Source organism: Felis catus, chromosome B2 (assembly GCF_018350175.1).
Source record: "Felis catus isolate Fca126 chromosome B2, F.catus_Fca126_mat1.0, whole genome shotgun sequence".
NCBI classification, from domain to species: domain Eukaryota; kingdom Metazoa; phylum Chordata; class Mammalia; order Carnivora; family Felidae; genus Felis; species Felis catus.
In genome coordinates this window covers 20,483,143-20,496,763 of record NC_058372.1, presented here as the reverse complement: position 1 = coordinate 20,496,763, position 13,621 = coordinate 20,483,143, and the positions used below count along the sequence as shown (strand labels likewise).

At 40.2% G+C, this 13,621-nt stretch overlaps 1 protein-coding gene across 4 annotated transcripts in view; it reads right to left on the bottom strand.

Annotated features, from left to right (window-relative positions):
- The window catches only part of EEF1E1 (eukaryotic translation elongation factor 1 epsilon 1), a 42,975-nt gene that overhangs the window by 9,010 nt on the left and 20,344 nt on the right, over positions 1-13,621 (bottom strand). For 2 of the 4 annotated variants that reach the window (XM_003985822.6, XM_023253692.2), the window contains one exon: positions 11,086-11,362. The exons of 1 other annotated variant lie outside the window; for it this stretch is intronic. In XM_003985822.6, the coding sequence (XP_003985871.1) occupies positions 11,222-11,362 (141 nt within the window). In that variant the 3' untranslated portion in view covers positions 11,086-11,221. Of the gene's footprint in view, positions 1-11,085; positions 11,363-12,741; positions 12,887-13,621 lie in introns of those variants that run through there. One more of the 4 variants, XM_019830266.3, reaches the window with a different exon arrangement.

Below are 13,621 nucleotides of genomic sequence, written 5' to 3'. Positions count from 1 at the left end.
GTACTTTTTTAGGACTTTACAATTTATAAAATGCTATCACAGACCATCTTCCCCATGTCTCTTAATCTTTTCATGAATCTAGTTGAGGTAGCTATTAAAATACCCATTTTGATGAGTAAACTGAGGTTCAGAGGATACAGTAGAGAGCCTCCAAAGATGACTGCAGTGATTCCTTCCCTCCCTGTGTACACATGCAACATGCTTCTCTCTTCCCCTCAAGACCTGGAGTTTGTTTCCTATCCCCTTGAATCTGGACTGGCTCTTTGACTTGCTTTGACAAATAGAACGTGGTGGGGAAAAAAATGCTGTGCCGGTTGGGACCTTGAGACACCTGGTGGTTTCTACTTTTGCTCTCTTGTCAGCAAGTCCAGGGTCTCCTGCCCTGAGAACTGAGACAGCACATGTAAAGACAGGCTGTGTGAGTGAGAACTAAGGCACCAAGCAGTCAGCCCCAGGCCGCAGAAATATGAGGGAGCCATTCTTGTTTCCTTCACCCCGACCATCAGCCTTTTGAATGCAGTTACACCATCTGCAGTGAAACTGATACCACCACATGAAGCCAGAAAGCTGCCTGATCTGTATTGTGAGAAATAATGAATTCTGTGAGAAATAATACAATTTTGAGAAACAGTAAATAAATAAATAGATCCATTAAATTGTGTGTTTCAATTATGCCCTCCCTCTCATCGACAGGATTTAAGATGGCTTACAATGATCCAGGTACTCCCACAGGATGACATCACAGCTACCAAAGAGCGGAAACATGGACAGAGTCTTTAGATGACCAGGCTGGTGCATTACAATACAGCAAAGCCCAGTCAGCTAGGGGGTCTTTCTACTGTGCCATGGCTGTGCCAGGAATATTTCTGCTTCTTCCCTTTGAACGCTCTCTTCCTTACCCCTCCACCTATTCAACTCGGTAAACTTTATTTATGGTGTATAGTAAAGGATTTGGCTGATCTCTGTTCCTGGTTCCTTGGAGATAACCTCTAAATCTTTGGAATATCTCACTTTAGATATTAACTTTGTTATTCATGGTGGCCTGAGTTTATGCTAGCAAGGTGACTCTCAAAGGCCCTTAGATGGTTTCAGGATGGGAGCTCAAAGACCACTGTGTGATTAGAGGGTTGGGGCTCTGAGCCATGTAATATCAGTCTGACCTCTGGGGGGAGGGGGGTGGGTCCTGGCAAGGGGGTTCAATCACGTGGCCAATGATTCAAGCATCCATGTCTAAGTAATGAAACCCAAATAAAACCTGTACAAGCCCTGGTGAGCTTCCTACTTGTCAATCTCCCCCTGATGTGCCTAGAGGGTGGGGTATACGGAGGATATAGAAGCTTCCTGTTGGGACCCTCCCAGGTCTCACCTTATGCATGTATTCCTTTGGCTGGTCCTGATTTGTATCCCTTACAACAGAACTACAATCCTAAGTACAGTACTTTCCTGAGTTCCAAGGACCATTCTAGTGAATTACTGCACCTGAGGGGATAGAGTGGGCACCTCCAAAATTTGTAGACAGCTAACATGGGTAGCTTGGGAACCTGGAGCTTGTGCCTGGTGTCTGAAGTAAGGGCAGTCTTGTAGAGGATGGTGTCCTTTACCTGTGGGGTCTAAGCTAACTCTGGTAATCAGTGCCAGAATTGTGTTGCAATTGAACAGACACCTACGTGGCAACCATGGTTTGCCAGATAATGTTGTAAGTGCTCTACACATATTAATTCATTTAACTCTCATGTCAGTCTTTTGAAGCAGATACTGCTGTTATTATTACCATCTTACAGATGAGGAGGCTGAGGGACAGAGAGGTTAAATGATTGCCCAGTTTGCGTGTGGTAGAAACAACCTTGGTCTCTCTGCATGCATTTACATGGGTGAGTAGAGAGTGGGGAAGGGAGATTGGGAAGGAGGGAAGAGAGAAGCCATTTGACCTCTAAAAGGGCAGATGGGCTGTAAACTTCATTCCAACACATTTACAAGCATGTAGTGAGCACTTTCTATGTACCAAGTGAAGTGCTAGGAGCTGAGATATAGCGGTGAGCAAGACCGTTCAGCCTTTTCCTTCTCTCAGTGAGGGTACAATCTACCAGAGGGAACAATATTAAAATACTGTACAATTACTTTTCTGCAATTCTGTTGCTTATAATCTGTAGATACATGTTCCAGCTGCTTGATTGTATTGCTCTACATGCTACTGAGTTATGTTGTTCTCTGGGATGGTTAGATTCATAGCAAGGAGTCAGAAGAGAGTCACATTAGCAGTGTTGTTGCATTGGGAAACTTCAGCTAGGATTAGGGCTGCTTGGACCCTATGTCATCCTGCCAAAGGTCTGGTATTACCTCTTGCTGTCTGGCTTGATGAGATTTTTCTGTATTCTTAAATGAAACTTTGAGATAATTATGGATTCTCACACAGTTGTAAGAAATAATACAGAGAGATTCCTTGTACACTTCACCTAGTTTTCCTTCAATGGTAATGGTTTGCAAATGTTAATATCACAAACAGGATATTGACATTGATTCAATTCACCAATATTTAAGGTTTCCCATTTTCTTATATTCATGGTGTGTGTGTGTGTGTGTGTGTGTGTGTGAGAGAGAGAGAGAGAGAGAGAGAGAGAGGCAGAGAGACAGAGAGAGACAGAGAGAGAGAGAGAGAGACAGAGAGAGTGTGCGTGTATTTGGCTTTATACAATTTTGAAAATTTTTTAAAAATGTTTTTATTTCTTTTTGAGAGAGAGAGAGAGAGAGAGAGAGAGAGAGAGAGAGAGAGGCAGAGACAGAGGGAGACACAGAATCTGAAGCAGGCTCCAGGCTCTGAGCTGTCAGCACAGAGCCCGATGAGGGCTCGAACCCACAAACTGTGAGATCATGACCTGAGCTGAAGTCGGATGCCTAACCAACTGAACTACTCGGGCGCCTCTGGCTCTATATAATTTTATCACAGTCAAGATAGTGAACAGTTTCAAAGCCATAAGGATGGCCCATGATGCCTTTTTGTAACCACAACCAACTTCCTCTCTGTCCCCATCCCAATCCCTGGCAACCTATAATATATCCTCCATTTCTAAAATTCTGTCTTTTTAAAAAATATTATATGCATGGAATCATACATTAAGTACTTCTGTGTTTTTAAGAGCAGGTATTCTCACCTTCATATTTACATGATCCAAGATCATTTTCCAGAGGCTCAATATCAGACAGCTTCAGACCATATAAATACAAAGGGATTTTTCCAGTTATTGTGCTTTATGAGAGTTAAGATATCTAAATCATGGAAATAATGTTAATTTAATAGGAGTAAACTTCTGACTTTGGGGTAGTATTTGCTAAATCCATATTGAATCTTATGAAAATTAGAAAATAGAAATAAAATGAGCACTTAATTATATACATATTAAGAACAACACTGAAATTCATTCCTTGGTATAAGCCCATCCTTAGAGGCATCGCTGGGGGGTGGGGGGGACTTCCTAAATTTATTTTGCTTTTTATCATATCTATTTCACAAGATTTTCCTCTGGAACATTCTCTGTTGACATCACTGTTTATCCTCTTCTGTCTAACCTATTTTTGAGGAGGATGAAAACAATTAAAAATGGAAGAAATGAATAAAAGCAAAGGAGAAAGAAAGATTAGAGGGTCTTTTGACGTAAGATGGTAAATATTACTGCATCTCATGAAGTTTTGGGAATGCACCTGGCACACCAGGCTTGAGAGGCCATTTGGTGGAAGCAGCATGCTGTGCTTTGATATCCACCGTCTTCCGGAGGACAGCCACTCCATAGTCCTGTACTGAATCCTGCTTGTTGCCCCTACGGATGCTTCTGGTGTAGATACATCGCTTGGAGTGCATGTGGTGCTTTACTGCAGAGCCACCACGAGAGGGACGTGCTCCTGTGATAGGGCCAATGGATCAGAACGTAGAGTGCTCTATCACCATGCTGGCCACACCTTCAGAAAATTCGACTCAGCCATGCCAAAGGACAAAAGCACCCATCGTTGAGTGACCAGGCTGCTCTATGCCTACTGTCACCCAATCTTTGGACAAGTGTCGTACCGGGGTCCTCGGGGTAGGGCCAACCACAACAGACCTCTTGAACCACGCAAACACAGATTGGGACCCAGAAACTTGTATAGAAGTCCTAGGTGATTTACCACGCACGCTAAAGTCTGAGAACCACTGCTTTAGTGCAATGTCTATCGCGCATTCCCCAAACTTCTGACGAGGATAGTCAACTCTTAGATTCTTTTATCCAAGTGACAGGGCTCAAGTCAAATGCTGAAAACAGTTAGAAACTGCCAAGTGGATGAGGCCAACCAGAGGGTTAAAAATCTCTTGACTGACTTTAAGATAAGGGTGTGTGTGTTGTAGAAGGTCCGGAAAAATGAGGCAGTAGAGGAAGGACAGCCTATATGACATGAACAGACTAGTTCATGGACTGCACCAAAGAAACTTGGGACTTGGTAATCAGATGGCTGGAAGTTTGTGGTCTTGGTCAAAGCAAGCCTGTGGCTTTATTGTTTAGAGCTATGCCTTGTCAAATTAGTTGTGTGGCTACTGTATTTCAAGCTTAACTTGGACAGACAGGCCTGCCAGGCACGAATTTCTCAAGCAGATGATGTTAGGGAGGACAAAAATTACCCACCGCAAGACTGAGGGCAGATGACACTCAGCAGGAATGGCAAGCCAAATCTGCAGGATCCATAATACAATTGGCTAGCCCTAGGGACCCAGTCTCTTTGAAGTGGAAGAGACAGCACGAATGAACCATCACGTTAACTCACCAGGCCGGAAAAGATGCAAAGCTTTCATTCTCCCCACAAAGAAATGAAAGTTTAAAAGATTAAAATATTCCTAAAGGAATCACGATAATGGAATCAGAAATCCTTGAGACGTAATAGTAAAACTAGCCAACATCTCAAATGCTCCTGACTTCCCGTCTACCTTCTTTTGGCCTCTCTCGTAAGTGAAAGATGAGTTTTGCTAGATTAGGTAGCAGTTGGAATTGGTTTTATTCACCACTAGTATTGGGAATAAAGGCAGAGCCTGCAGGAATGTGGGCTTCAGCAACAAGTAATCATTATTGCAAAATCAAATTCCCCATCTCATCTCTGATATGCCTGTATGTAACCCTAGAGCTGGGCTTCAAAGTGTTATAAATTCAGCATATAAGACATGGAGCAGTGGGATACAGAGCCCCTTGTGTACCTAAAAGCTCTGCCCAGCAAGAGAGATATATGATGGTAACTTTCTCCCCATTGCTTTTGCAATAAAATTCACCCAGAGCTCCAGGAAGTTAGAAATGTAATTCAGCTTCAATAAATCAAGACTAAAATTAAGATGGCCAGATATGTAGCAGCCTGCTCAGGTGTATGGAGAACTTGAAATTTAGTGCCCTGGTAATGGGTAGGGGCAGATTATCTAATTATGGAGAGAAAGAAGAAATATTGCTCTCTGGGGTAAAAAGCTAAATGCTCTAATCCATTAAACCACCACATCTCTGCCAAAGCTAGATTAATATCAAAGTTCAGGTAACATCTGACTTTTTTTTTTAAAGGAATGAAGTTAAATGAAAAAATATATATAAATGAAAAAGCTATACTTCACAATAATTCTAATTTGACTACTTGTCAAATAGTTGCATGTTCGCTCTTACAGTGGGATGCACCTGTACCTGATTATAATAGAGTTCTATTCTTTCCCAATGATAGGTCTGCTTAAATTTTTATCAACATATCTTCAGGCTTTTCTGGAAGGACTTTTAGCAGGGCTCTCATATGATGCACTGGCAGGAGGTGATCTTCCTGTTCATTCTGTTCCTACCTTCCTGCTTTCATCCTTGCAGAAGACCTTATGAGCTTCTCACTGACTGCAGTTAACTATGGCTTCATATTTAGTTGGGTGGAGCCAATGGAGGACGTCCATTTAACAAGGAGTAAAAATGAGAATGTCCACATATCTGTTAAGAACCTCTGTTAAGTGCAATAATCTTATTTCTGAATTTGGATGAGGAGGGGGTGGAGTTTCAACCAGAAAGTCAGGTATGGATAGGTGATTAGGTCATTGTTGAAGCTCTGTTACATTTTCCTACCATACTGAGACAGCAGCTACTTGAGATTTACAACCACAGAACTGCACAAAATATTTCATGACATCTGGAAGCTTTGGATATAACTGTGCCTAAAGTCAGATGACCTTTAGAAATTGCCTCCAGTCCTACTATATCTGTGTGTTTTAAAACCAGTGTTCATTTTTAATGAATGAAAAATCCATGGATTCTTGACTGAAGAATGACCCTTCCCTATTTGAAATTTTTTATCTGTTCTTGAAAGTTGCATGTGGAATATGGAGACAGGGCCATCTGTCCACTCAGGGCAGTCAAATCAACCCCTGTAACAGACTATGGTGGCAGACTATGTCCTCTGACTCTGAAATTGTACAATTCCTGCTCATTCCAACGACAGTTTAAGTGAGGTGTTGGTTAGCATGTGGATTGGCCTATGCCCCAACCTAACTTCTTAATATGAGATAATTTGAATGTGTAGTGTCTAGTAAAGAGTCTGCAACATAGTAGACATTCAGTAAATGGTACCTGATTGTTTTTATTTACTTTCCAACAATGTTGAGTGATGGCAGCCTCCCAAAGAAACTTTACATGCTGTTTCAGAAATTTGGTCATAGACCATTAGATTGTAAATGTAAGCACTAATGTCACTGTCATCCTCAGGAACTAGCAGTTTCTGATACATAGTAGGTGCTAAATAAATATTTGAGGGATTATCGAATGATCAGTGATGCAGGCTTCTGCGAATCAAAGAAAATGGTTGGAAAGGGGCATACACTCTTCAGAAGAAATAACATGCACAAAGATTGCCCCACTTTCTTTTAGAGGAGTCTCACTGATCTTTTAGAAAGCAAAACAAAACAAAATGAATAGTATGGTCCCTTTTTGGAACAGCTTGAAAGATGTAAGGACCAGAGATTTTTAAGTTGGTAAGTAATACGACAAATTCATGTTTTCCAAAATCATAAGATGCTCTGCCCAACTGTCTTCTCTCAGATGGGCTCATGTTGCACAGGTGTCCCAGGGACAGCAGAAGGGAAAAGACTTAAGAATTAGATTAAGGATTTCACTTTATAAAATTGTAGGTTATGATTTTACAATTTTCCATAGATTGTACTGATCCCGTTCTGTGTGCTAGGCACTATACAATGTACTTTTTATACATTCTCATTGCAAATTAAACAATGAGATCAGAAATTTTCATCTCTATTTCATAAGGGGAATTTCATGTTCAGTGACTTATTCAAAGTCTTATATGGTGAGGCTGATACATAATTCCATTCTTTTTTTTTTTTTTTTAAGTTTATGTATTTATTTTTGAGAGAGAGAGGGAGACAGGGAATACCAATCAGGTTCTGCACTGTCAGCACACAGCCTGATGTGGGGCTTGAACTCAAGAACCATGAGATCATGACCTGAGCCAAAAATCAAGAGTCAGACGTTTAACCAACTGAACCACCCAGGCTCCCCCTATGATTCCAGCCTTAGAGTAAACAAACAAAAAAAACCTTCACTGAGCTATAACTCACATATTACAAAGTTTACTCATTTTACCCACCTGAAGTGTACATGAGTTTAAGCATATTCAGAATGTGTAACTACCTCATTTATTCTTGAAGTTACTCATTTATTTTATCCAATGCTTAGGAGGGCAGCTTTTTCCCCTAAGGTTGGTAAAAACTGATTTCTCAAGTTGATTTAAGCAGAAACTTACTGGTCCACGGGTAAAGTAGTTTACAGGTTAAGTTTGAGCCAAACTTTTGTCTGAACCCCAGCTCGTTGATATTGATTGTGTGATCCTGGGTAAGTTCCTTAACAAATCTGTGCCTCAGTTTCATTAATTGCAAAAAAGAGAATAATCATTAAAGGAGTGAATTCACTTAAAGCACTTAGAAGTCTGCCTGCTACATACTAAATGCTCAAAAAGTGTTAGCTATTATTGTTATTAAAAGTACATTAATAGGGGCGCCTGGGTGGCGCAGTCGGTTAAGCGTCCGACTTCAGCCAGGTCACGATCTCGCGGTCCGTGAGTTCGAGCCCCGCGTCGGGCTCTGGGCTGATGGCTCAGAGCCTGGAGCCTGTTTCCGATTCTGTGTCTCCCTCTCTCTCTGGCCCTCCCCCGTTCATGCTCTGTCTCTCTCTGTCCCCAAAATAAATAAACGTTGAAAAAAAAAATTAAAAAAAAAAAAAAAAGTACATTAATAGACCCTCCTGGTAACTCTTGAGTATTGTAGAATTCTGAAATAGCTTCTGAACCATGGAAATTGTGGTCAGTGAAAAGTACTTACTGTATTCTAATTGTTTGCAAATTGATGATCCATGGAATGTCAACAATTTACTAATAAAATTTCTTTTACACTTTGGCACTCAGAAGGTATTTCCCCATTTAAACACTACTTCCTGTGACAGATACTAGCTGTCTGCCCAGTATCCTTTTTCACCCCTTCTTCTTGTCAGAGCACCAATTTTATTCTGGATGACAACGTGTGGGACAGAGAACTAGGTTTCCGGCCCTCTTCCCAGCTCAGATGGCCAGACATGTAAACAGATAGTGCTGAATAAAGCTTCCAGGAAAGGTCGTTCAGTTGATTCAGTTGGGAGAAGACAGTCTTTTTGCCCTTCCTTTCTTCCCCCTTCTCTGGTTCTTGATCATGGACCCTGATGTCTGGGGCTCTGGTAGCCATCTTGGACTGTAAATTGAGAGAAAGGAAACTACCTGTTGAGTACCGAGAAGCAGAAAGATGGCAGCTGCCTGCCCGATGCCAACCGTGGACTGTGTGCATTCTTTCACATGAGAGGAAACAAACCACTTTCATGACGTTACTTGGTTTTTCTGCTACTTACAGCTGTACCTAACTGCAACTCACCCTTAGACTTTTCTTGGTCAGTACGAAATGGACTTAAAATAATACTATAGTCTTTCAACAAACATACGCTTAGCGTCTGTTGTTGCGTGCCAGTCATTATTTTGAGGGATGGATGTGTAAGGGAAGTCTCTGCTCTCAAGGAATTAACAGTCTGGCAGAAGAGAGGCAGAATCCTAATGGTACCAGAATGTCAACTGCCAGAAGCAGGGGGAGGGGGAGGTGGGTCAGTCAGGATACACCTGACTTTCAGGAGGACGAGACATAGTTGAATACTGAAGAGAGTATCAGGTGAGATGGGACGGGCATTTCTGGCAGAGAAGTACCTGACAGAAATGACCTAGGAGGCACTGCAGTATTTCTACACGGAAATGAATTGTTTCTATTTTAGATGCTGAGAACATCATCTGACCTTTGCTTACTGGAGCCAGGTCTCTTACATTTCTGCCATTCTCTCATCCTCTAAGATCCAAGTTAGTGACGGGAAGTCCTGGTACCTAGCAGCACCAGGTAACACCTGTGGAAGCAATGCCATGCACCTACATAAAGAAGTGACTAACAGATGTAAGGGTACCAAGGACTCACGAGGTAGATGTGGGAGGAGGGGGCATTTGGCAAAGAGGTAGACAGGGGTCCTCCTGCCGCTTCCTTACAACCGACCTAACCCTGAAGGGAACGAGGGAAATGCCTGGAGTGGGAAAGCTGGGTAGCCATCTCTCAGCTATCCTGTCTGTCCTGCTTACTTCCCCCAGCAGTTCCGGGGGCAGAAGAGAGAAGTGTTGCGGGGGAAGGAGGAATGTGCAGCAGTAAAACATGACACGGAATACTTGTGGCAGACCCAGCTGGGGTGGTGGTTTGAACGAAATGTCACCGACTGGGTCTGCCTCTATGGCACACATACGCACTCCCAAGATTGACTTGAGCCCTCTATTCTCAGTGTGCAAATACAAGTTTATAGTTTCTAATTTAAAGGCTGTATTATAAAATTAAAAATGTTCCTAAGGACAATACACTTTGAGATTTAATCCTATAATAATTGTCCTATTTTACAAAGCACTCACCACAGTTGGCCTCTTAAATCTGACTTAGTAACATAAAGGACAAAAATGGAGGCGCGGGGGGGGGGGGGTCTTACAAACAAAAAGAGAACATTTTACTGATAGACATGGGCTCTATGTTAGGCTTTTCCACATATACTACCTCATTTAATCCTTGTAAGCGAGAGTGATCTTTATTTTTATAGATAAGGAAATATGGTTAACTGATTTGCTTTGGGTCATAAAGCTAGTAAGTGATAAAAGAACTCAACCAAAGGGCTATATATTTCCCAAATCTCTTTTTTCACTTGACCTTTGAACTGTATACCGCTTAGACTCAGCATCAGCACCAAAATAACAGTATTAAACAGTAAGTGCTCAAAGGCTCTATTATTCTTATTATTTAGAAATATAAGTTCTTTAGATCTCAATAATTGATTATTTACCCAGCAAGTAAGTTATAAAATGTATAGATCTGTTAATAATGTGCCTCTTTGTTCTTTACAGCGCTTCAACAGCAGCCTGAGTTGGCTCTTAGTTCAGAAAAACCTAGTAGTTGTCAGGCCTAAAATTGGTGGGATAGCAAGAATTTCCCCTCTTGTCTTTAGCCACTCCTATTCCAATAAGCCCAACAACAACAAAAGAACCATTAACTCCAATGAATGTATCTTATTCCAGCTCCCTCCAGGGCAGTTCAGCAGTTAGTTTCACCTCAATGAATACTGGCTACAGGAAAGAAAGAAACAAATAAAAAAGATTTTTTTCAACCGCATTTACTGGCTCGCATAAATATTTGAAAACAAATCCATCTGTCTTCCCTTTCTGTATCCTTGGCACAATTTATTACAGTTTTTAGTAAACAAATTACTGTAAATATCCATAAGCGGAAAATGAATTTTAAAATATGAGGGAGAGGTCAATAAATAATCAAATATGTCAGCCACTGAAAGGACTACTTTTTCTCTTAAGATTAAGCCACTGATTTGCAAGTTTATATACTAAAATAAGTTTCATCTATAAAAACAAAGTAATTTACAACTTGATCTCAACTCAAAGTTTTGACAGTTGAATTTTTACATATAAAAGCTGCAAAATTTCAACTAAAGAAGACAGAAAACATTCGGATATAAGTTTATTCTATCAACCTCAGCAAACAAAGAATGACTGCGTATCAATTTACGTTAGTCCTCTGGTCCGGAATATACTTTCCATTTAAAATGTTTGTGACCACGCTTCTGTATGTCATGGATAGCTTCTAGTGGGAATTAGTATATAGTCTGTTCTTGATGAAGACAACAGTGGACAGATGTTGCCTGATCCCTGGGTAATGCTGAATGTGACAAAACCAGCGAGACACATTAAGATATTTTTCCTTTTCTTGAACTGTCAGGTCAACCTAAATAGAGATTAAAAACACACACAACACAGACATTACATAAGAACAATTATCAATATCATTTGAGTAAAAGATAAAAACTGGGGGAAAAAAAAAAACAACCCCAGTTCTCAAAAGCCAATATATTTGGATAGGATTAAATAATTTCAGCCACTTAGAAGAGCCATTTGTTTAATGCTTTTATGTTCAGTTCAACACCAGATATGCTTTCTAAGGAAGTCTCAAATTTTCAACAAATGAAAAGTTTACATTAACCCAGCATCTGGAGGCCGAAAGAGTTTGTTTTTTACTTTACTGGAAAGGAAGATAGGAGAAAGTTAGAGAATAGCTCCCAAAAGGTAAGACCTTGGTTCTTTCCACAATATTTTTTTTTTTTAGCAAATCTAAAAGAAAGGTTTATTAGGATCTAACATGCTTAACAAGAGAATACCATGTAAACTCTAATACATGTGTGTATATACACGCACATTAATAGATGGCTGGTGTCTGTATATATACATACATATATATGCCATACACACACACACACACACACACACACACACACAGAGAAGAGGGGGAGAGAGACAGATGGAGAGAGACTATCACTTCCTTTTCATTAACTCTGGGGAAGAACTGTACTCAGGAAGACAATGACCCACTTAATTTCAAGTGATTATTGCTTAATACAAGGAAGGGCTATTTCCAGTGGCATGTGCCTCAGATGAACAGACCTTCTCAATTAAGTTTGTCACAAAGCTGAACTCTATCTCCATTGAGTGCAGCAGGTCACACAATTTCCTGTCAAGCTACAAGAATGCCCAAGATCTCCTTAGAAAAAGATGTAATAAAAACAGTCGGTCCTATCATTTCACTGGGCTCAAATTCCAAAGTAGGTGACTCAACGACTTTTCTCTAAGCCAAATCTTAAACTAGAATCAAGGAGAGTTGTCAGGTAAAGAGAGAGCCAGTGGGCCAGTAACTAACAGCCATGGCCCATGTTTACAATAGTGTGGCTCCTTTTGCTGTTGTTGAATCCACATTTATTCAGATATTACAAGTGTCTGTAAAACTGACTAGAACATTTTACACAAGGGAAAAAGCCTTCTGTGGTTCAAATCCATTAGAGGTCTGCTTACTGGAAGGCACTTTTAGTGAGAGAGCTGTCCTGGGGCTGTTTAGAAGTTCGCATATACTTGTGTCTACAGGCAAATATTCTGCCTGGGTCAACAAAACTGAGGACAAATCACTCTAGTATGCAAAATTTATTGCAGAATATAAAATAATGTTGATAAAATTAAAAGGCAGTCACATAATATTCTCTCAGATGTTTAACTGAACTCATTATTTCCACTTTATATTTATTAGAAGGCAATTAAAAAAGCAAAACCGATACAAATCATCCTGCCTTCCTTTTTACCGTGGACATGAGGATACTACTGTATCAATATCTGATCTTTTAACATTGTCTTGGGTAGTCTCAAAAGTCCATCTCTGTTGGCTCAGTTTACTTAGATTATCAGCAGTGAGAATCTTCTGCCTCTGCTACATAAAAAATTTAAGTTTCAGGTTTAAGTCCGTACATATAAGTTGCTACACAAATGATGAAAACATATTCATCTTGTTTAAGGCAGTGTAAGGTTGAATCTAGTTATCAGAAATCTGTTACTATAACTGTTTCACTTACAAAATCATTAGTCTATGGCATGTATATATAAACATATACATGTATATATATGTGTGTGCATATATATATATATACACATCTATATATATAAGGTACTTTTTATTACAAGAGAATTCATGGCTTCACATGTGAAGAATTATCTTATTCCTAACTGTCTGGTCTATAAACAGGAGGGAAATAAACATTGCTGAATAAATTGAATTATCAGTTTATGTTTCAAAAGGTAAAAAACATTTTGTAAAAGAGCTAATGTTTTGTTCTTTCTAAATGCTTTCCATATGTGAACTTCACCAGTGACTTCAAAAGAAAATGTAAGATTTAAAAGAAAAATTTTTACATAGACTTTATTTTTATATAGTTTTTAAATGTCTACTTATTTATTTTGAGAAAGAGAGCACGTGAGCAAGGGAGGGGCAGAGAGAGAGGAAGAGAGAATCCCAAGCAGGCTCTGTGGTGTCAGTGCAGAGCCTGAAGTGGGGCTCGAGATCATGATGACCTGAGCCAAAGTCAAGAGTCCAACGCTCAACCGACTGAGCCACCCAAGTGCCCCCCAAATATAAGGTTTTGAAAAAGCTCAACCACTACTAAACATA